General features: G+C 33.9%; 4 protein-coding genes and 1 long non-coding RNA gene across 6 annotated transcripts; 4 read left to right on the top strand and 1 right to left on the bottom strand.

Moving 5' to 3' along the window:
• The first annotated feature begins 1437 nt into the window (after positions 1 to 1437).
• On the top strand, positions 1438 to 2352 carry LOC129293464 (non-symbiotic hemoglobin 2-like). The gene is made up of 4 exons (XM_054931454.1): positions 1438 to 1535; positions 1664 to 1778; positions 2033 to 2149; positions 2242 to 2352. The coding sequence occupies exons 1-4, from the start codon at positions 1438 to 1440 to the stop codon at positions 2350 to 2352; spliced, it is 441 nt and encodes a 146-aa protein (XP_054787429.1).
• An 8725-nt stretch (positions 2353 to 11077) lies between these two features.
• On the top strand, positions 11078 to 12197 carry LOC129293463 (leghemoglobin-like). Its single transcript, XM_054931453.1, has 4 exons — positions 11078 to 11237; positions 11326 to 11440; positions 11598 to 11714; positions 11830 to 12197. Exons 1-4 carry the CDS (start codon positions 11140 to 11142, stop codon positions 11974 to 11976), a joined length of 477 nt encoding a protein of 158 aa, XP_054787428.1. The 5' UTR covers positions 11078 to 11139; the 3' UTR covers positions 11977 to 12197.
• A 3551-nt stretch (positions 12198 to 15748) lies between these two features.
• LOC129292489 (uncharacterized) lies at positions 15749 to 16231 on the top strand. The gene has a single exon (XM_054930039.1). It carries the CDS (start codon positions 15749 to 15751, stop codon positions 16229 to 16231), a length of 483 nt encoding a protein of 160 aa, XP_054786014.1.
• A 1920-nt stretch (positions 16232 to 18151) lies between these two features.
• Positions 18152 to 22934, bottom strand: LOC129293504 (MLO-like protein 12). 2 transcript variants are annotated; one of them, XM_054931511.1, is made up of 15 exons: positions 22705 to 22934; positions 22508 to 22565; positions 22174 to 22415; positions 21945 to 22061; positions 21762 to 21822; positions 20884 to 20972; positions 20616 to 20690; positions 20433 to 20527; positions 20287 to 20336; positions 20053 to 20093; positions 19760 to 19933; positions 19632 to 19667; positions 19101 to 19168; positions 18874 to 18934; positions 18152 to 18738 (listed from the first exon to the last, which is right to left on the bottom strand). In XM_054931511.1, exons 1-15 carry the CDS (start codon positions 22822 to 22824, stop codon positions 18310 to 18312), a joined length of 1716 nt encoding a protein of 571 aa, XP_054787486.1. In that variant the 5' UTR covers positions 22825 to 22934; the 3' UTR covers positions 18152 to 18309. The 2 variants fall into 2 exon arrangements, with proteins under 2 accessions (XP_054787486.1, XP_054787487.1); XM_054931512.1 differs by having other exon boundaries at positions 18652 to 18789.
• LOC129293505 (uncharacterized) lies at positions 18772 to 20592 on the top strand. Its single transcript, XR_008589169.1, has 2 exons — positions 18772 to 19216; positions 20306 to 20592. It is a non-coding gene; the product is annotated as an uncharacterized LOC129293505 (long non-coding RNA).
• Positions 22935 to 23496: the final 562 nt, after the last annotated feature.

Here is a 23496-nt window from a genome sequence, read left to right as displayed (position 1 = left end):
TTTCAATGAAGCTGCATGTGCATTTCACTAAGTATCGATTACGTTGTGGCGGCATAATTTTGTTACGTTGCAGACTAAAACCATTTTGTTACACTATCACTGGATATTATGTTCTAGCATGTTACAGGGACGCTATGGCATAAATTTCAACTGTGCCTTTATTTTCATTGTTTACTTACATACAGCATTTTGATTATTGATTTGGACCACCCTACATAGAACACGACACCATTAATGCAATTTTGACTCAAGTAATGATTTCATTTCAACAAGATGCTATCAATTCTCCCTTCTCATTTTTAAAAGCATTTTTCTTATATTTTTTCTCAAATAATAGTCTCACTTGCTCCCAAAATTATTTAGATGTCTCCAAATTGAACTCAAAATTATGTAATAACATATAACAATATATTAGTCATCACAGTTTAATAATAAAAAAAAATCTTATGTGTCATTATTTTTAATGATTTTATTCTTAGAATAAAATACCTATTTAATTTATTGTCTTTTAATTTTTTCTCTTTATCATCACCCATGACAAAATCAATTTATAATTAATTAAAGCCCCTTCGCATGACATGTTTTTATTGAATAGTATGTAAATAATGTGATGCACCGAACATGCAAAAATTTCTCCTCTCACAATAATGTAGAAAATGAAATTAGTAAACTGTGGTCGTCATTTCTTTCAATTATGCGAACGTAATTATAAATTTATAATGTATTTGGTTAGATGATCTCCGATCATTTCCAAGGGTATGATTTACTATATAGAGGACATGATTTAATGCAATTGCTCTACATACGGTGGAGGCCGACCATTTGAAGGACATTTTGCATTGCGGTATATATGAATGGAATAAATTAAATATAGAGGCATTATTTTAGTGCTGAATATAGGTTTGTAATTCCAAAGCTTGATCTTTGGATATATTATTTAAAGAAAAAACATGGTAAGACAACTTGAATATCTTGCTATAATCAATCTCGGTTGGGTAGGTTGAATGTATGGAGGTATATGTAGGGAATTATTTGGGCAGGATAGGGTAGGTTTGATAGGACTCATATCATTGAAACAAATAGCATTCCGTGTTAAATCTAGTGTATTTTGACAATCGTTTCCTCATCTAATTCAATTCACATAGCCTGAGCAACTTTGCTTTCAAAATCGTTATATAATTAGCTCTTCACGGCCACAACTATACGTTTTGAGAATATTATAAATTAAGAAAATCAGCTTGTTATTCCAAAGCTTGACCATTGCATATGCACAGAAAGCCAACATTGTCTCTTTGATAGCCCTTCATGTTAACAAATGTTGCTCCATCAAATATCTATTTTAAAATTTCTTTTCATATCTACTTCAATTCACGCCCTATTTATGGAGCCACTCTTTGCGTGTTCTGTGAATATCACAAAGCAAATTAAAGATCATCAATGGCTGGCTTCAGTGAGAAGGAAGAGGCTCTGATCAAAAGCTCATGGGAGGATTTGACCAAAAACTTTCCAACTTTTAGCTTTCATTTCTTCACCCTGTAATTGTTTAATTTATTTCCATACACACAACTTCCTTTCCTTATTTGTCTCCAACTCCATTCTCTTTAATAATTCACTAATAATACATTAATTAATTTAATCCTTTTTTTTAATTGTTTATACATAGGCTGGTGGAGCTTGCACCTCCGTTGAAAGACCTGTTTCCTTTTCTAAAAGGCTCAAGTAACGTTCCCAAAAAAAATCCTCAACTAGAGGCCCAAGCCTTGAAGGTTTTTAAGTTGGTGAGTTCATGAAAATACTAAAACATTCAAGTGAAGTAGAGGTCTTCCAGTCAATCTAGAGAGAAATTCAATTCTTTTGGTTGTTCATAAATGGAAAGATACTTTTGTCAATATATGAGAAGCCATACGATAGATGCAACAGTATAAAAGTGAATTTGTGCCGGTTAGAGCGAACGTCCTGTGCTATTATGATTAATATTAACACAAAGTTTTGCTTGTTTGTTTCATATAATGCATATATTTGGGAATTGTAGACTTTTGATTCAGCAATCCAGCTGCGAGAGAAAGGAGAGGTTGTGATAGCTGATCCTACATTAAAGCAGCTGAGTTCCGTGCATGTCCAAAAAGGAGTCATTGATGCCCATTTCGAAGTAAGGCAAACTAATTTGAAGTATAGTTGAGACTTAGCCTTTTGTTTTGAGATCAGAGCTGGATTAATGAAATGAAGGTGATCTGGATATAGGTGGTGAAGGAGGCACTGCTCAAAACAGTAAAGGAAGCAGCAGGAGCAGCAAAGTGGAGCGATGATCTGAATAATGCATGGGCCAAGGCACATGATGCGTGGCAGCTTTAATCAAGAAGGGAATGAAAGAAATATAGTGTTCCATATATACTTACTTCTGATTCAAATCGTGAGCCCTCAACCATATATTCATGCCTCTCTCCAACTCTAAAAAAATTTACAAGCAGATTATAATAATGTACTTTTAAAAAGTCAGTGTGTCCCAACACACACACACGCACGTATGTTTTTAACTATGCATGATCTCTATCTTGTATTTGTGTGAGAAGAAAGTATGTGAGAAAGATATGTGTGCGTAATTTTTACAGTGTGCAATACCTTGGGAAAAAGGATAAATATTGATGTTTTAGTCTAATTACGTTCTCGTGTTAAGCCGCCTTATGTATATATTTATATTCAATTTTATATATATATATATATAATATTTATTTTTTAAGTTTTCCTTGTTGATTTTTCATGACATAAAAACAATTAATTATCATGTCTACTGTAAAATTTTTAACAATTTCATTTTTAATATAAATTATCATTATTAAATTGAAAAAGATTTCATCTTCCCTATAAGTATTGGAAAATTTAAATGTATCGTTGGGATTTAAAACTCTGTTCAATCTAAAAAATTATATTACTTGCTTACCAAATTTATTATTTAATTTTTTCAATTGATAGTTATAGTATATAAATATATCAACACTATAATATGCTCAATTGTCACAAATTCTCTATATTAATGAGATCTAAATATATCATAATAAAAATCATTCATATAATAAATTTCAATAACTTAGTTATTACTGAAAAATAATTTGTTTAAAAAAATATATCTTAATCATAACCTCTAAACTTTTAAATAAATGATTTTATGAGAGACGTCAAGCATATTAGTATTCAATATATCTTTGAATTTTTGTTGTAGCACTTGTCAAAGTTGGTTGGTAACAATTCTTATAATTTCTTTTATCAAATATAAAACGAAAGCAATGTCAAATGACATCAATGTTTTAAGAGTAATTGTAATATCATCTTATTAAAAATAAGTAAATTATATGACAACTATATCTTTAAGCTATTGAAACAAATGGACTATACATGTGTAAAAAACTACTATAGAATTAAAATGATTATTTTATCTAGTGTCTCAATCATTTTATAATGTGTCAATTTAGGAGAATTAAAAATATATAACCCTTATAGTTTACTAAAAAAAATTTAAAAGTTAAGGGGGTCATGATTCTAGTTATTTTCCCTATTTCTACCCCTGATGTCATGTAGTAAATGTTTAAAATGTACAATTTCTTTGTTTTTTTTTTACGGAACAGCAGCATAAAGGTTTACAATAATGTTATATTATAAAATAAAAAAGGCATACGATCATTGATTTTTTTTTTTGGTCAAATACGATCATGGAAGTAGGCGTGAGTGCATCAACCCAAAATTAACTAAATCCATCTGAATCAATTAGAAGTCTGTGTATTTTAAAAAAAAAATCGCATTATTTATAACTTTTCGAGAATATATTTTTCTAGTAAATTTTATTTTTTTGTTTACAGAAGTAGACTAATAGAAATTAAAGCTGAAATTAAATCAATTTGTTAGATATTTTTTGTGAATTTTTTAAAATGCTCATTAGCGCCGAAAAAGATCCATTAAAGTTAAAACCATGTGTGTTAGTACAACGTGCTTCCGCTTCTTGTAAGGGTGTTCATAGGTTCGGTTTGGTTTGGTTTTGGGCAAAAACCAAACCGAACCGACAAAACCAAACCGAACCGAACCAATCGGTTTACTTATTAATGGGACCTTATCGGTTTTTGTTATAATCGGTTTGGTTCGGTTTTATGTTCGGTTTGGTTCGGTTTGGTTAATGTTTAGATCAAGTTTTAATGAATTTATTTATTTATTTTTCTTTTTTATCCATATTCATTAAACCTAATTTTTTTGACTCCTTTTTTTATAAATAGAGGCATAAAAATATAATAAAATTTTAATATGATAACAATAATTAATCATAAAAATTGATATTAGTAATAGTGTTTAGAATTAAAATTATTTAATGTTATGAATTTTTATTCAGGTCATTTAAAAATATTTATCTACATATCTATATTTTAACATGTAATATATAACGAAAAATAACTATAAAAAATTCTAAACAAAATGTTTCTTGTAAATAAATTGAATATATAAACTTTTGGTTTAAGTCTTTTTGTGTGGACAAAACTAGAGGACAAATATCCTCGAAAGCAGCATGGGGGAGGAACAAATTAAACGAGTCAGGAAGCCAGGGCACATTTATTATATACTTATATGTAATTTAGAACAACATATCCAACAGACCAACACCCATCATGGTCAATGTTTATCATTCTTTATTTATTTTTAACATTTTAGCTTTCCAAGTTTATAACATAGTTGTCAATATAATGTAATCTCTTATTCTCTTTTCATTATGGCAAATCCTTGTCATCATTGTTTTCTTTTTCACTTTCTCACGTTGACACTAACTCATCTTGTTTTTTCCATTCTTACAGTGATGAGAACGACAGGCAACAATGAGGCCAAGCCTTTGATTATGAGCCGGAAGTTTGTGAAAATAAAAAAGAACATGTTAATCATTGACTTCCTTCAAGGTGTACATGTGATAAGCCAATAATTATTCAAACATAGAGAAAGCAAAAAGTTGTCAAGTGTTGCTGTCTTAATCTCAAGCAATAAGATGATACTAATTGTTAGATTCTCATTTCTTAACACATACAATTTATATAACCTCATGTCTTTAGCAATCATTTCTCAATATCATGATATCTATCATAATATTCACTTAAACTATACCAAATGTCTAGCATTCCAAAAAAAAATTGACATATTTAATTACAACTTGTCCTTAAACTAAAAAGAGACATTCATATGCTTGAAATTATCCAAAAAAAAAATCATTCCATCTCAAGCATCAATCAATTGTTATATGAGGCATAACACCTGAAATAAGGAAGAAAACAAGTCAATATCCAAATAAAAAGAATAATTTTATGACAAATAAAATAATTGACACATATATACTATATAGTACATTAGTACTTACATATACAAAAAGAGGTTAGAAGATCTTGATAGCTAATTATCATCATCTTCATTCAAAGTGACAACACCAAGATCTATAATAATAAAACAAATTATCAAAGCAATAAATAATCTAACAAATAATTAAACTAAATAAATATCACTTTCAATTTATAAAAATATTACCAATTACATATACAAAAAGAGGTTAGAAGATCTTGATAGCTAATTATCATCATCTTCATTTAAAGTGACAACACCAAGATCTATAATAATAAAACAAATTGTCAAAGCAATGAATAATCTAATAAATAATTAAACTAAATAAACATCACTTTCAATTGTAAAAATATTACCAATTTCTATTTTCTCAATTTCATCCACCTTCTCTTCAACATCACTTGCTAATGGAGTAGATCGAAACCAATTATTTGCACAAATAAGGGCTTCCACTGTCTTGATACCCAATGAACATCTATACTCATTTAGTATACGACCCCCAGTGCTGAAAGCAGATTCAGAAGCTACAGTGGAGATAGGCATGGCTAATACATCCCTAGCAATTTGTCCAATGACAGGATATTTAGATGAATTCACTTTCCACCAATTAAGTATGTCAAATTTGGGATTTGTTTTTTCTCTAGTCTCCATCAAGTAGAGGTCCAACTCTGATTGATTTTCAACATTATCATCTTCATTCATAACTTTATCAAACTCCATTGCAAATGAATCTTTTTCACCATCATCATAGGAAACACCTTCCTTCACTTGGGATTGAGTATTGGTTGAACTTTTTTTAAGGCCATGAAAAGACTTGTATCTATCATACATCTTGAAGAGCAACTCTTTCACCTGCCTAGTGAAATATTCAGCCATATCTTCATCGTAGAGTTTTTTCAAACTCCACTCCACAAATTTCAACTTGTACCTAGGATCAAGTACCACAGCTATAAAGATCATCATATTCAAATTATCAACATTCCCCCAATACTTGTCATGTTTTTGTTTCATCTTCCTTGCCATTGAATTCAACAAAGGATCATCACTTAGACACATATCATTCAAAGTCTTTACTACCAAGCAAAACTCATGAAAATATTGAGAAGATGTAACATACAATGAGCCAGAGACTTTTTTGGTGACATCAAAAAATATTTTCAAGAATTTGACAAAAACACGTGCATTTTCCCAATCCTTTATGGTTGGGGGTCCTTCCTTATCAATTGCAAAAGTAGTATCCTTTTCTTCTAATCTCTTGAATGCCTTTTAAATTTCAAGGCACTTTCAAGCATCATGTAAGTAGAATTCCATCTTGTAGGACAATCTAACTTCACAATATCCTTTTCTTGAATTCTTGTTTGCTCTACACAAGACTTGAACTTTTGGAACCGTAATGGTGATGCACGAATATATCGAACTGCATTTCTAATTCTTGTTAAAGTATCACCAATCTCTTTCAACCCATCATTAACAACTAAATTCAAGATGTGTGCACAACATCTAACATGCATGTATTCTCCTTTCATAATGTGCCCATTCCAATCAAGTATCCTATCTTTAACATAAGATATAGCAGTGTCATTACTTGAGGCATTATCAACTGTAACTGTAAAAACTCTATCAATTCCCCAACTCAACAAACACTTCTCAATCAATTCACCAATAGTTTCACCTTTATGATCAGCAATTTGACAAAAGTTCAAAATTCTTTTATGCAATTTCCACTCATCATCAATGAAATGTCCAGTGAGGCATAAGTAATTCATATTTTGTAAAGATGTCCAGCAATCAGTGGTCAAACAAACACTTTGTTTTGATTTACAAAATACATTCCTCAACTTAGCTTGTTCAGACAAGTAAAGACTCAAGCAATCTCTAGCTACTGTAGTACGTGATGGAAGGGGAAATAGAGGTTGTGCAATACTCATGAAATACTGAAAACCTTCATTCTCAACAAATTTAAAAGGCAACTCATCAACAATTATCATTCTAGCAAGAGCTTGCCTACAAGAATTAAGATCAAATGTCACCCCCTTCAAACTAGTTCCACAACCTTCTCCTTCTTCTTTTTTTTTTTGGTTGGAAGGAAAGTTTAGGTTGTTTAGGATCTATATCTCTAACACCAAATTTCTTGCATCTTTCTTCTAAATGTGTTGCCATGTTAGAAGTGCCATTTCTTTTTTTATGACAAGCATAATCAAAGCCACACCAATTACATGTGGCCCTTGGAAATTCAGGATCACAACCCTCCATCAAAGTAAAATGACTCCATACCCAAGATTCAGGTCTAGTTGGTTTTCTTTTACCTGTAACTTTTGAATTTTCTGGTTGCTTTTCACCTTTGTCTTTCTCTTGCTCTTGATCTTTCTCTTGCTCTTTCTCTTTCTCTTTTTGTTGATTTGAATCCATAGTTACATGAGCATTGTTAATCAATTCCGGCTTGTTATTCTTAGGTTGCTCATCATCATCATGAACATCCATCAACTCCATATATGTTTCTTGCTGAAAAAAACATAAGCAATTATATCAATCAAATATGATACTAAATGCTTTTTGTAAAAAAAAATACTATATAAAACATTTACCTCATTTTCACTCATATTGAAACTCTAGGATATGCACTGTGCAAGTGGCCTCTCAAGAAAGACAAATAATCCTGCATTATATTATGAAAGGAAAGATAATTTAATAAAGTAAATTAAATTAAGTTGTTCTATTAAAAAGACAATATGCTATCCTCTTTATTAAAAAAGTTAAAAATTATATTTACTCTATAACCTATTGTATATTTGTATTCATGTGCATATCATTGATATGATATCAAAACAAAACAAGTGGTCCCTCTTGGTCTCTTTGCTCTACCGGTCTACCCCACAGTCACACTTTAAAATCAAAGCAATAATCTTTTATTAATTGCAGAGCAAGTCAACCTAATTAGGCAACAATCTTTGATCAACAAATGCATCATATAGCTTATAAATCTAAGTCAACCTAAACACCAAAATAAGAATAAGAATAGTGGCAAGGCAATCAGGCAACAGCTAGGATTAGGAAACAAGATTATTACACCAACCGAAGCTCCAGAGTCCAGGCAACTGAGATAAGGAAGTAAAATGCAGAAAGTGATTCAGACTGTGGCTCGAACCTGGAAGAGTGGAAGTGGAACTGTAGAAGCTGAACTCGAGTAGACTCTGTTCTGGGACGCCGCGAGTGGCTGACGGCTGTGACCTGTGTGAGTGTGCGCGACTTGGAAGTAGAACTGTAGAAAGTGAAAACCGAACTTGAGTAGCCGACGGTGAACTCTGTTCTGTGATGAACTCTTTGGTCTGCAATGCTGTGAGTGACTGACGGGCGACGGCTGTGGCTTGTGTGCAACGCTGTGAGTGGCCGACGACTGTGGCTTGTGTGCGACTTGGGTACTGGACTTTGCGTTCGTGTCCGTCGTCGGTCGTCCAAGACTGACTCTGTCTATCTCTGGCTCTGCGTCGTCTTTGGCTTGGTTCTGACTTCTGAGGTTCTCTGCAGTCTGTGTGTGTTTATCTGTGTGATGCGTATTGTGCAAGCCTGGCTCAAGCATTAAGGAAACCTAAACCTAAAGTGTGAGCCACACGTAAGGGAAGGCAGGTCGTGAGTCGTTCGTGTCTTCGTGAGTCGTGACTCTCTCTGGCCAGACTGAAGCTGAACCACTCCGTGACGTGATGAATCCGTGACCGTGAGGACTGAGGCGTGAGCGTGAGCATGACGTGAACTCGTGAAGTTTGGTCTGACTGAGCCTAATGGTCTCTCCTGATCTCATTTGGGCTTGGGAAGTGGGCTACTAATTATTTATTGGGTAATGGGCTGGGTAAGGCATAAGGGGGTTTGGGTTTATTTGGATTGAAATTAAGGTTACATATTTTATAAATAAATAAATAATATTTTGTTAATCAGGTCTGGTTCAGGTCTGGTTCGGTTTTTAATTTTCAAAACCGAAACCTGAACCAAACCATTCGGTTTCCTTATCCTAAAAACCGAAGCAGACTTGATTGTTGATCGGTTTTGATCGGTTCCTTTCGGTTTGGGTTGGTTTGGATCGGTCCGTTCGGTTTGGATCGATTTTGAACACCCTTAGCTTCTTGTACTGTAAGAACACATGCAACTACATAAACAAAGGGAGGAGGGTCTCTCCTTTTTCCTCCACTTTTTAAATCTTCACCATTCACTATTATTTGATTAAATAATTTTGTTAAAAATTATAGAATGAACGAAGGATAAACATTAGGGAAATGGAGGAAAAATGAGAGAAAGAAAAAGAGACTCCTCTCCCACGAAGGAAACTCAAATAAGCAGCCAATTGAGAGTCACAAGGTGATACATATCCAAGCTTCTGATGATTAACCCAATTTCTGTCTCATGGGTTCTTTCTGTACGCCATCTTGCTTAATTAAGTTGGCTTCATTGTCAATCCTCATCACCATCGTGGAGTGAGAATTGCGTGTGGATATATATTACCTTGTTTTTCTTTTTGAATTTTGTTTATTTTAAAATTTTCTATGAAAATAATCCACATCCCAAAAAAAAAAAAATTAACGGAATTATCATATATCGTAGCTCATAGCTTTGTCCTTCTGAAAAAAAAAAAAAAAACATGAAGAAGAAGCAAGGCTTCCGTTTGGGGTCAAGTTAATTAGTGCATTTTTGTGACAGTTTTGTCATCAATCGTCGTAAAAATTCTTTTATTTTTACTATATTTCGTTTTGTATTGCGAAAATAATTTTTCACCTGTTAAAAAAATTGCTTTTTCCACTAAAGTCCTTATAATCCAATCCATCGTGACCATTTATTTAATGAGTATGGCTTTGTGGTTCTAAAAAATAAAGAGGAGCTTCGATGGAGGGGGGAGAGAGAGAGAGAGAGAGAGAGGTGAACTTCATTTCTGAAGATCCTGCAGCTGCAATAATAAAAGCGAGTGCGAACCAACTTTTTTTTTTTTTAATCTTTTTAATTAATCATCCTTTCTCCCAAATCAAATATTTCGTTCCTTCCAAATTAAATTATAAAATATTTTTAAATTAAATTTTACATATCAATAAAACTCATTAAATATATTTTATAACTTTATTTTTTAAAATAAAAATATAAATTTTTAAAAATATTTTTCATTTAATACTTCATCAATAAAAAAATATTGAAGAGAGAGAATATATGAAAAGATAATATTAAAAAAGTATCATGACTAAAACTTTATTTTCATCAAAATGTCTTGCATTTTGGGGTGCTAAATCTTTTTTTAAAAATATTTTATAATTTGGAATCAAGAGAGTATAAGATAACTTAATTTTTTATTATTTTAAAATATAAGATCATTTTAAAAAGATAAAATTTATTAATGACGTTTTTCTAATATTACCCTTTCAAAATAGATATAATAGAAATAATATTATAATATAATGATTAAATAGATAAGAACATTTTTTAAATTCAATAGTCTTGTTTTGAAAAAGTAGACAAATTTCATTAATAGGAATTTGAATGAAAGAAAAGTGGAGGCATGGATGTTGGAGAAAGAAACGCACCAAGGAGTAGTGTAAGCCTCTTGGCATAGGCATAGAAGAGCAACTGGTGCAGAAAGAAACGCACCAAATCGCTCTCTTGTTATAAAATCATCAACAAAAGACAGATCATTGCGATCCAGTAGTACAGTTATCAGATTTTATTCTACACCCTTGGGTATTTAAACTCTTCTTTGCTCGCCCTCCATCTGCCTCAATCCTCAATCAATAAAGCAAATTAAGATCATCCATGGCCGGATTCTCTGAGAAGGAACAAGCTCTGGTCAAAAGCTCGTGGGAAGATATCACCAAAAACTTTTCCCATCACAGTATTCGTTTCTACACCCTGTAATTGTTTCTCCGAATATAAAACCTCCTTTTCTTGGTTGCCTCCGCGCGACTCCATTCGTACTAATGTATTGGTTCAATTGAATAGGTTATTGGAGATTCTGCCTGCAGCGAAAGAGATGTTTCCTTTCTTGAAAGATTCAAATGACGTTCCCAAAAATAACCCCCAGCTAGAGGCCCAGGCCATGAAGGTTTTTAAGTTGGTAGGAATGGATCCCGTCCCGTCCTTCTCAATTCTAACTTCAATTTCTACACTATCTCGTAGGTTAGGAAACCAGAGACGCACTAGCTATTTCACAATGGCAAATCAGACTAGAACGAATATATGCATGGTAAATGTTGTGATTTGTGGATCTTCAGACTCTTGAATCAGCGACTCAACTGCGAGAGAAAGGAGAGGCTGCGATGGAAGATGCTGCGTTGAAGCAGTTGAGTTCTGTGCACGTTCAAAAGGGAGTCACTGATTCCCATTTTGAGGTAATACAAAGCAATTTTAAACAACTAATTAATGTGCAGGAAAATTGTTTAATTTTTTAATGAGCTAGTACGTACTTGTGGATAAAGTGAAGTTGATTTGATTTGATTATTTTAGGCGCTTAAAGAGGCACTGCTGAAAACAATCAAGGAAGCTGCGGGGGCAAAATGGAACGAGGAACTCAATGATGCGTGGGCCAGAGCCTATGATGAGCTGGCAGCTAATATCAAGAAGGGAATGGCAAAGGCTTGGTGTTTGAGCTAGCTAGTGAGATGAATATTAATTGTTGATGAGGTTTTTAAATTTAATTAGTTGAGAATAATCTGCTCTTAAGGTTATTGTGATGCGACCATTTTCTTTGATAGGATTCCGTGGAAAAAGAATAGACACGGGTTTTTGAGTTGAGTCTGATCTCCAGTCATGTTCAAGCTTATATTTTCATCCCATAATATTGGGCTTTAGCTTTACAAAGTTGTAATATGAAAAAAAAAAGTGCTGCGTTCAAATAAACATCATTCTCCTACAAAAATAATAAATATCATTCCGTAAACATTCTTGTCAATTTTTTAGGCAAGAGTGTTTTCCCAAATGAATCACTGTCTGCACACAGACACACACACGTGTCTGAGACTGAGGCTGAATCGTACTTAATTTTAATTTTTAAGACTGACCCTTGGCTGCATATAAAAAGATAGCAGGAGTGATGGAATATGGGCAGGAATATTTTTATTATTTTTGAAAAAAATTTCTCCTGGAGTTCTTTCTTCTCTTTTTTTCTTTGAACCCCCCCCCCAAAAAAAAGAAAAAAAAAAACTTGAACCAAGTATACAAGAATGTATGCTGACGTGGCTGGGCTTTTTTTTTTTTTTCCACCGTAGCTTGCTGCCCAATTAACTAGAGTCGAAGCGACTCACATACAAATAAATTGGAAAGAATCAAATCTAATGATCTAACAATCTAATTAGACAGGAGAGACAATTAGTAGAGGCTAAATTATTCACAGTGAATATGATCTCACATTACTTCAACGACGCGTTTTTCCTAGCTGTTATTTCTCCAACGGTTTTTAAAAACTGCCACAATTTTCAACGTTTGTATTTACTAATTTAATTAGTAATTCAATTTTCTTTTCCAACACCCTTAGAAATGAGCATAACTCTTCGTTTTCCTCGTCATTTTCCATAAAATTTCAATTGGCCACAATTTTTTTTTTTCCAATTTCGCCTTATGCTCGCGCGCGCTTTTTCTTCCAAAAAAGTTTTTTTTTATTTAAGAGCCATTGATTTCACTCAATGAAAAAGAAGGTCCCTTAAATTTTAAAATTTCATCTCACACCAAGAATACTCAAGTGAAATTAAAATGTTGAGAAAAATGATAAAATTAACTCTCTTTTAATTCTGAGCTCTACAATATCAAATTTTTGTAGATCAATGAACAACTTTAGTATTGAACAACTCATTTGATCATGATTGTAACATGAAAAAAAAAATTAAGATTTAGTAATGGCATCAACAATTCATGTGAGTTAATGAATAACTTCATATAGAAAAATGAACAATCTATTTTATCATAATTACGATACGTAATAAAATTAATATTTAATAATGATACAAATAATTTCTGTAAATTAATGAACAACTTCAATAAAAAATCAAAGAGAATGTGAGATAATGAGATAATTTTAACCCTAGACTCAAGTGAATTTTCAAAGCTTAAGGGCCTTTTTTTCATCAAGCATAGTTACGGATCTTAAATGAAATTTTTCTAATTTCAAAATGTTGGGAAAGGGAAAAATCATTCTAATAATTTTTTTGGTCAAAGCACATGTTATATATTGCTCGTTGAGCGCAATCTGATCATATATATATATATATATATATATTTTGGCCAACCTGAATTGTTAGTACATGATCACAGCTACAATATACTATAATCTTGCCTTCAAATGTTAATTTTCAATTAAAAATCTTTCTTTTAATTCATCTGGTGAATAATTTTATGTACATGCTTTATGAATACAGAGTATATGATGTGTGTATTCATTAATATTTCACCTGATGATGAATAATTTTTAGCCCATGTACATGTATAAAAGTTTGCCACATCAGAAATTTTATTTACTCCTGAAAATAATACTATGTCATTATGCTCTATCCAGCAAACACAATCTTTTGGTGAAGAAAGAAATTTGAAAAAAAAAAACTTAAATGATGAGAGAAAATATGTATATTGAAGATAAACATAATTTTTTAATTTAATTTAATTTGGAGCATTCTTATTAGCAACATGTTGATGACATGGTATTAGGAGAATATATCTTATGGTTATCTTTTCTCTATCAATAAGCAAAGGTTGAATTATCGTACATTTGAATTGCCAAAAAAAAAAAAAAGTTCTTTTGAATGTACGTGGTATCTTTTTATGTTCAATTAATTAATAAAGGGTTAAATTCACTTCTCTATATTCAGTGAATAATGGATTGAGTGCATCCCTCTTTATCACGTTCAATGAACAAGGGCATTAGGCATAAGAAGAAATTAAATGCGAAATCATATCACTCTGTGAGATATAATTGAGATTGAGAAGTTGTATATATATTTATAAGTTTAAAAACATTTTCAAGTCCAAGTAAAAAATAAATTTCAGCTAAAGTATACATTAAGTCCTTTAACTTTATGCAACATTTTATTTTAATCCCTTAACTTTATAAGATATTTTTTTAATTTTTTAATCCTAATATTATTAATTTTTTCTCAATAAATTTTTACATTAAACTTTTAAATTTGACAAAATATTTTCAAATATTGATATATTAATTTTAATTTTTTTAAATAACAATAATTGACACAAAAAATAATCGTTTGAAACTAATGATGTTAAAGTTAAAGAATTAAAAAAATACTTTATAGAATTAAAAGACTAAATTAAAATTTTAAATAAAGTTATAAGACTAAAATTATACTTTAATTAAAATTTAAATATTCTAAATTGGGGATTGGTGAATTTAGTATTTTTGCTCATTTTATTATTTTTATAAAATATAAAATCTTCTCTCTTTTTTAAAAAGAAAACTTCACTTAAATTTACTAATCTAATTTTAGAGGATAAAAACTTTGGAGTTATAAAATCATCTAAAACTTTTTAATTTCACGAGTTGACAAAAATTCGGAAAGGCATCTTTGTATCCTTAGAGATAGAGATAATTAAGTTTAAAATTGGAAAAATAACAGAGAGGTTTAAAAGGGATTAATTAATTTAAATTAAGTTTCAAGTATTAAATTTCAAAAATTTGGAAGTTCAACTCTTAATTGTGATGAATTTGTTACATATGTTTCAAATTTTGACACTAAAAATAAATTTATTTATTCATATTAAAATTAAAAAAATAAATTATAAATTTATCGTAATAAAGTTGTAAAATTGAAAGACGAACTTGCATATTTTTAAAGTTTGATGCTTGAAATCTAATTTAAATTAATTGATCATCTTAGGACTTATTTGTCATTCTCTTTTTAAAATCTGGCTGTCTTGTGGAAAACTAAAAATTGTATTATAATTATAAATGAATTAATTTACTACTACCTCCGCCTCGTCGGGCCTGAGATAAATAACGTCCATTTACTCGTTTAATTAAACCACATCAACATATCAATCAAATTACTCCATTAATAAATGATGATAGACGCTAAATTCAACTGTTGGGGTTTCAAACATTAGTAAATCACGGATACAAATGAATTTACAAACCTTTCACCCCATTAATTTCGTCAAAATCAAATAAAGCAAATAAGTAAAAATGCTGGACTTGAATTTCGTAGCATTGAGTCGGATTCCTCTCTAGTCTCTAGTGACGACGGAGGAGAGAAATAGAAAGAGATGAGATTCATTGATCCCCAGCGCCCTCGCACAGATCCCTTGCGATAGCACACATGGAAACATCTTATCAATGTACCTTCAAAAGGTCGCCTATGGCACCCTTTCATGTCCTTAAATACCAAACCCTACCGACCACCTTTCTTCACCTCCCCAACAAACTATGGCTTCTCCGTCTTCTTCCTCAAGCACTGACTCCAGTACCGGCAGTGTCACGGTCTCCCAAAATGAATTTAACCACTTTCACAACATCGACCGCATCCTCTTCACGCGTCTCCTGGCGTCTCTCGGTCGCGAACCCAACGAGGCCATGCAGGTCATGGCGTACCTCATCTGGCTCGAGAACATGACCAAGGATTTCAGGCTCGTATCCAACCTCCTCCATGCTTCCGATGCTTTACTCAACGACCTTGTAAACGAGGTCGTCTTCGCCCTCATTTGCATCGAGAGCAACCAGCTCCCTCGCGATGCCAACGCCGTTAACGACCTGCGTTTAACCGAAGGCGTCACCCGGAGAAGCGTCACCGTCCGCTACTTGCTAGAAAACCGCGCGTGCATAATCGGTGCCATCACCAAAATAATCAACGACGTCTGCATCAGAGCCTTCACGGACATAGTGCAACGAGTGAAGGTGAGAAGGCTATGAGAAAACGTGGCTTGATGAGTCCGACGGCGCAACGGGTTTATTACGATTCTACAGATCATAAAGCTATTGCCTGGTGCGGCGATGCCAGTTCTGGGTGTAGTTATGAGTCTCAGAAGATGTTAAAGAGGTTGGAGCTGAGTGCTGGTGTGACGAAGCATGTGCCTCCAGATGAAAGGACCATTTTTTTGACTTTCTCGAAAGGGTACCCTATATCCGAGGCAGAGGTCCGAGACTACTTCTCAAGGTTCGTTCGTTCGTTCTTCTTCTTGTCTTTTTTTTTTTTTTTTTTGGTTTCTTGTACTCGAACATAATATGATGTCATTTTCATAAGCATAAGGGATGCATGAATGGTTTTGTTTTGTCTATCGGTGCAGAAGATATGGAGACATGATTGAAGAAGTATACATGCAAGAAGTTCAAATGCTGGAGCAACCTCTATATGCGCGACTAGTAGTGCGTCCGAATGGCGAAAATTTGATAGATATAGTGCTGGAAGGCAAAGGCAAAGTCAAGTTCAGCATCAATGGGAAGCATGTCTGGGCCAGAAAGTATGTTCGCAAGACCACCAAATCTCCACCCACTTCCCCTTCTAAGTCATCCTTACCCTCCCTCCCTCCGTATACATAGGGTTGTCCCTTGTCTCATACTAGATGTATAAATATATATAGAATCGAGGAATGTATTATTTAATTTGTGTGTGTATATCTACATTCCGAAGGAGCCGACACTGTCTTTGCTAATGCCTAAGAAGACCCCAAAATGGGAGTGGGACGTCATTAGGTCAAAACTGATCGATGTTGCGAAAAGCCCCGGCCCGCAAGTGCGCGCCCAACAAATTCATGAAACCATTGTCGGCTCAAAGAAAGGATACAGTATCCGTGCATCTTGTGTTATTCTTTTGATTTTGATATTTCACCAAAAACAATAACAATATTCCCCAATATTTTACTATAAATTTTAATAATTTCTTAATTCTTACTGACAGTTAAGTTTAAGCCTCGATATATATATTTTTTGACATGAAGCATAAGCATAACTTAAGTACATGGAATATTTGGCCGGTGAATTACCTCATATTTTTTAATCAAAAGTCGGAAGTCAATGTGTTGGTCACCTAACATACATTTAATCTCTGGGGAACTTAAAACTTCCTCAACCTTTTTGGGCATGGATCTGGTTAATGTATACTTTTTTATAACAAGGCACTTTTTTGATAATACACGTATAGTTTCTTTAGTCCAAACTTCAAAAAGTTAGGGACTTCTAATACGCCATTATCTAATGCTCTTTATGATGTTTCAATATTTCAATTTTATTTTTTATTTTTTTTATATCATTGGCTTCTATATAAAATAAGAGACATTTAGATATATTGATGTCTTAAAATGGTGAAAATTTATATTTTTTATAATTTTTTTTAAAAAATATTATAAATACATTCTTTTATTTTTAAAAAATTATAAAAAATATAAATTTTTATCATTTTAAAACATCAAGATATTCAAGTGTATCTTATTTTTTGTAAAAGTCAATGATTCAAAAAAAATAAAAAATAAAATTAAGATATTAAAATATTATAAGAGATATTAAAAAAAATATATTAAAAAACAGTATATTAGAGGCCCTGGCCAAACTTAAGAGGTGTGTGATGTGGTGTGAGGTTGAATTCTCTCCTCTCCCTGTGGCTCTTTCCCCTTCCCGAGTATTCTTCTTCTTCTTCGTCTTCTTCTTATGTTTACCTTTCAGTCTTACAGCTGAGATTACAGATTTTGCCTGTAATTCTCAGTTGGGAAAATAATAATACAGAGCTGTGATTATTTCTGTCCAGATATTTCCAGTGTTGATTCTCTCTGATTTTGCAGGATAAGTCGTAACAGAATACTCTCAATTTGCAAGAAAATAAAACTGTGCGTATAAACATCCCAAGAAATCTTCAGCCACAAATTGAAGGCAAGGAAGCTCGATCCTTGATGATGTACACGGATCAAAAAAAGTTTTACAAGAAATTTGAAACGCCCCTTCATGTTGAGATACAGCAGGGCATGCATGGATTTTACAGGTATATAGACGTTGGTGGGTTAGTCTCTATCCATATGACGCTTGTCAAAAGAAAAGTCAGATAAGGCGATGGTAATCTCATGTTGAGGCGGTGGGGGGAAATTAGAAGCAGTACCGGTGGGCTCCGAAACGGCCTGATCGTCGGGGTAGCGGGTAGGGGAGGGCGATGAAGCTTCAATGTCCCAATGGTCGTTGTCATGATAGCTCGAAGAAGAAGCCCTGGGAGAAGTGTGGGCACTTTCAGTGCTTCTCAAAGGGTGGTTGCGCAGAAGATGAACCGGAGACATGCCATGGGTTGGGGTGGCTGGTCTGCTTGAGAATGGAGTCACTGACTCTGATAACAACGAGTGCTTGCTTTCTTTCACGTTCTTCCTGGCGGCGTGGTGCCAGTTCTTCAGTGCGGTTGCTACTCTCTCGTTGAAAATGGTTGGCTTCATGCTTGAACCCATCTGTCATCCATAAGTCAACACAACTATCAGTGCCAGCTATAGGGTCCTGAACTGTTAACAAAATCATGGAGTCAGGGAAGCGCTTCTATTTATTAAAGAATACTTGAGGGAGTATTCATAATTCATATCTGTTACCTGGGTGACTAGAGCGTAAAGAGGCAGGGTCACATAGCTGCACAGAACTTGAATGACAACCCTGTAAAATTTGTAACTTGTACATTAGTTTAGAAAAACAGGAGGGAACTACCATGGCACAGTCAGGCAATAATTTCCAACACAGGAGCTCAAGAATGATCGGTGGTTGGTGTCTAGCCGTTTCTTTAGGAATGTTCCTATTATATTTGCAAGAGGAGGGAGCTTACCCCACTGTAAGTCTAATGACAATAGCCGCAGTGCCTCGGTGGAAGCAAGAGTCTATTGAGAATTCATACTGAAACACAAACAACAAATGGCAAAGGCAACGTCAGACAGGTTACAGGTATTGAGGCTACTCTTCTATTCTGGATAGCTGAACATTGCAAATTATTCCTAATTAAGTTATACCACCTCATATTGGTGTATATGCTTCATTTTTTATTTAGTTAACTTTCAAGCACTAAATTATTCACCAGCAACGTCTCTAGAATAGGACAGCAATCTGGACTACAGAAATTATATGATCTGCAAATGCATGTCTCCCTAGCTAGTAGGCACTTCTGATGGTTAAATTGTGTTGAGGCTTTTTTAAACTTTTCATCATTATGCTGATACTCATTCTCTTTCAATACATTTAATTTTACGAATTGCATCTGAAAAAATCCTTTTGTAGTAATGTCCATATTTAATAGAAAAACACATGAGCCATCCAAGCACAAAATCAAGCGAAGTTCACTAAGATAAGATAAGAAACTTACGGTACTCCAAGCAAAAAATGCGAGTTCAAATGCATTCTGCAAGAAAGTGGCAAGCAATACAATCATGACTATCATCAGAAGCATTGGCACTGAAATTAAGTGAAGGGAAGTTGAATTGAGATAAGAACCTGAAAGAGAACAAGATGAATCAAAAAGAGGAGAAGACGTGGGCGGTTGAACCAGAACAGGTGATCCCCCGGTTCAACCACTGGTGCACCCTTCACCACATCCCCCCTTTCTTGAATCCTCAATGCCATCTTTGTTATAATCATTTGAAGCTTGGCGCCAACCAGTAAGATTATCTACACCATCCAAATTGTATTGAACCATATTATTAGCCTTAGCCTCTCATTAATTCAAACATAGCAACAAATAAAAACTTTTGAAACCAACTGTTTTCAAGAGTTCTCTTGCTACTTACAATCAATGGGATAAATGGAAGCCACAAATGAGCATGCCATCCTGCACACACCCAACCCAAGTTTCTAAGTTACAATTAATGGATTCAAGTAGAATGTAAACATTTATATATCCCCTTGCTTATGCCTCATTGGCTGAACGTCTTTGACATGATTCACAATGTAGCAACATATCTAATGCATATTATCATATTTCATAAGAAAATTACTTTAAAAAAATTTTGAATTAGTCTTACCGTTGGTGTTTGTCAGCAGGAACAGCACTGCGGAAAACCATATGATGGGACTGCAAGTGCCAATAGGTTGAAGATCAGATTGCCAGGTCAAGTTATTCAATGAAATAAAGCAAATTAAGCATTACATGATACATGATGTCTGTTACCTTATTCCCACCACAACTTTGAAGTCCTCCTCAAGTGATCTATTAATGTACTTCTGGAAATCGAATTTTGATTCGCTTCCGGGGGCCAAATGAGCCTACAATTACATGGTCAATTTTGGGGTTGCCTTTTGAACTGAATTTAAAGCTTTTAATTTAGACACATTTGAGAGAGCAAAAACTCACAATGATAAATCCATGCCTTAGTGCCATGTAATCAACCTTTGTAACTGATCCGAAGAACTGTCTAAAGAAGCAGACCTGATTTAAAAAGGATAACATGCCTTAGATTGACGAATGCAATTACACTTGTGCTTTATTATATTATTATGGTGTTCTAAATTCACATAATTAGTCATCAATTTTAAAGAGTAAGCTAGCTAATATAAGTAGAGCTCATTATAATCCAAGGTAAGGTAACATTATCGTTAACGTATGCAATTCTTGAACTTACAATCCACAGTGAAATGGGAGAACGAGTCCAGATATTCATATGCCTTCTTCCAAATGTCGTCTCCCTCGTAAACCTGAACCTCTCAGGATCTGCAATATATATTGTGCAAATTGCAATGTCAGACATGGTGCGTACACTAAACTTCCAAATCTGTGATAATTAAATTGATCTTTTGTTTCTCACGCGAACGTATTTAATGCACTGATGACGAGAAACTAAACGAAATAATACTCTAATTAGAAAGCCAATCATCATTCATCAAACACCCCCCTCGGGCTATTAAAAAAAAACAAAAATTTTAATTGAAGGCGAGTTTGCGTGTGTGGATATGTCTTGGAGCTTTTATAATAAGTAGTGAACGCATAGAGTAGACAATCATAGGGAGGTGGGTGCTCTAATGGCTTTTTTATTTCATTGACTAAAATCACGAGCAAGTGGGTGTATAATATTGACATACAAGAGAAAAACTCTAATTTTGTCTCTCACATTTTTTGATTTATGCCCTATAGATAATTCATTTATATATTTGATCATTTATAAAAATATTTCTCAGTTCAACGGCTCAGACAATATATACAAACACACACACACACGTGCATATTTTTTGTTGGCAAATGTATTTATATATTGGAAGAAGTATGATTTTGCCCAATTAATTGCTTCTGAGACCGCAGCTAGAATTAATGTGTGTATGTGTTTTGTAGTGAAAGAATATTATTGATAATAGTTTAATTGTGCGGGTTAAATTGAAATATATTTCATATGTGGGAGACAAAATTGAGAAAGCAATTTATGAGGGGCCAAATCTGAAAGCATCATATTTGCGAGGGACTATTGAAAATTAAACCATGCGTGCAAAATTGTCATCAGCTTAGTACCGTTATAGAATTGATATTGAAGGGTCTTGGTTTCATCTTCCCAGGTCTTCCATTTTTTCATCTGCATCGGGGGAAGCAATGGAAGAGTTTGAGAGAAGAAAGGGGAAGTAATAGTTGAAATGGATTAATTTCCCGATCAATCGGCTTCCGTATCTTATCTGAGTGAGTTGAATATTGAGGTACCTTAGTTCTGCCCAAAGTAAGCGTGATGATACACTGAAGGACATGAAAAATGGCCAGCACAAAGATGAATATATGAAGTTGGTGGATGCCATAAGCAGAAACAAAAGCACGTTTGCCCTGCAAATACAAAAGACATGAAATATCTTGTCAGCTTAATTTCTATTGCTTCCAGATCCTTGAGAATGAAAGACGGAAGCTAAAAAGACATGAAAGTGATGGATGAGTTTGCCTTGTCGGCGCATTTATCGTATCCTTTTGTGGCGAGAACTCGTCGGGGTGAGGGGTCAAGAAACTGGAGAAGCTTGCGAGAATTGGTGTCGTCAGAATCCTCAGAATCAGATTGGGCTTGATTCGTCTTCGGAACAGCACAAGGATGCCAAGTGGCAGCAACTTGTTCTGATATGCAGATACCGGCAATGGTGTCTTGAAACACCGTCAGCAGTAGTGATATGAACCCCAGCAGCATCAGCTCTATACCATCAAATTCGTTAGGAAGGGAATTGATGATGAGAAATTAAGAGGTTAGCTTAACAATCAAAGCCGGACACAAGACGGATAATTACCTCCTTTAACCTTTTCTAGCGCTTCATAAAGAGCCCTTTTGTTTTTCTTCTTGAACCACTGTAATTTCCAAACAGAAGGAAGCAATCAGAAAATTTACATGTCCACCCAAACAAGTTCCGCAAAAGTGTTAAAAGAGGAATTGGGCCGTGCAGTGCCGGGAAAGAAGCAAATATCGTGTATGGAGAGGGTTACATACATGTCCAACAACATGGATAAGATGTTCAATGGCAATGGAAATAGCGAGCAAGACGAAGCAGACAACAGCAACTGCCCATGTTGGTGTTTTCTCCAAGGTTTGCTCTTCAACTTGAGTCATCTCGCGAGTGTTGTCGTCTCTGCTGATCTCTGCAAGACACAAGATCGAGGAGAGATGTGGAGGGACAGGACGACTGTACAGGGGGTGACGAGATGACGTTGGATGATGGGAGTAAGTTCCTGTGTTTGATGGCTTATTTGCACTGCCTCGGTTTAAATATTGAAGCGAGGGACGAAAAGAGAGCGAGTTTGCGCGTCTTCTTCAGAGAAATAAGACTTTGACATTTTCAAACCAATGATTGGTCAAACATTGATCAAATGAATATGGAGCTCTGTCCCGCCTCGGCTCTGTTATCTACGCTGCATTCTTTTTTTTTTTTTTTGGTTTATTGAAACGACAAGAAAAGCCAAATAGAAAATGAAATTTCTTTTTCATATAGACGAGGGACATCAGACATTTCTTTTTTGTGGTTCCAAGTTATTACAGGAGTGAGTTAGTTAAAGATCTTTTCATATTACTTCATGCAGACGAAGACCCAGTTGATGCAAAAAGAGAGAGAGAGAGCAGAAAAGTTCAAAAGCAAACAGAGTTATTTGCTAAAAGGGGATAGATAAGGTCAAAATAATCATAGGAGGTGGGGTTTTAGATGGGAGGAAGTTGCCTTAACAAGAAGGAGAGATCATGTTTGATTTGGACATTGAAGACCAAAGGCAGGGCTTTTTTTTTTTTTTT

Source organism: Prosopis cineraria, unplaced genomic scaffold (assembly GCF_029017545.1).
Source record: "Prosopis cineraria cultivar Desert tree isolate PC_DT_omini unplaced genomic scaffold, ASM2901754v1 PC14, whole genome shotgun sequence".
Taxonomy (NCBI): domain Eukaryota; kingdom Viridiplantae; phylum Streptophyta; class Magnoliopsida; order Fabales; family Fabaceae; genus Prosopis; species Prosopis cineraria.
The sequence above is the reverse complement of the archived record's forward strand: the minus strand, read 5'-3'. Positions and strand labels throughout refer to the sequence as shown.

What these genes read in the sequence shown, in the direction of transcription:
- LOC129293464 (XM_054931454.1), top strand. Translation starts at nt 1,438, where the DNA reads ATGGCTGGCTTCAGTGAGAAGGAAGAGGCTCTGATCAAAAGCTCATGG. An exon ending in AGCTTTCATTTCTTCACCCT is followed by an intron (nt 1,536 to 1,663) that starts GTAATTGTTTAA and finishes GTTTATACATAG; the next exon opens with GCTGGTGGAGCTTGCACCTC. An exon ending in CCTTGAAGGTTTTTAAGTTG is followed by an intron (nt 1,779 to 2,032) that starts GTGAGTTCATGA and finishes TGGGAATTGTAG; the next exon opens with ACTTTTGATTCAGCAATCCA.
- LOC129293463 (XM_054931453.1), top strand. Translation starts at nt 11,140, where the DNA reads ATGGCCGGATTCTCTGAGAAGGAACAAGCTCTGGTCAAAAGCTCGTGG. An exon ending in AGTATTCGTTTCTACACCCT is followed by an intron (nt 11,238 to 11,325) that starts GTAATTGTTTCT and finishes TCAATTGAATAG; the next exon opens with GTTATTGGAGATTCTGCCTG. An exon ending in CCATGAAGGTTTTTAAGTTG is followed by an intron (nt 11,441 to 11,597) that starts GTAGGAATGGAT and finishes GTGGATCTTCAG; the next exon opens with ACTCTTGAATCAGCGACTCA.
- LOC129292489 (XM_054930039.1), top strand. Translation starts at nt 15,749, where the DNA reads ATGGCTTCTCCGTCTTCTTCCTCAAGCACTGACTCCAGTACCGGCAGT.
- LOC129293504 (XM_054931511.1), bottom strand. Translation starts at nt 22,824, where the DNA reads ATGACTCAAGTTGAAGAGCAAACCTTGGAGAAAACACCAACATGGGCA. An exon ending in TAAGGCATGGATTTATCATT is followed by an intron (nt 20,528 to 20,615) that starts GTGAGTTTTTGC and finishes ATGTAATTGTAG; the next exon opens with GCTCATTTGGCCCCCGGAAG. An exon ending in CCTGCTGACAAACACCAACG is followed by an intron (nt 20,094 to 20,286) that starts GTAAGACTAATT and finishes GGGTGTGTGCAG; the next exon opens with GATGGCATGCTCATTTGTGG.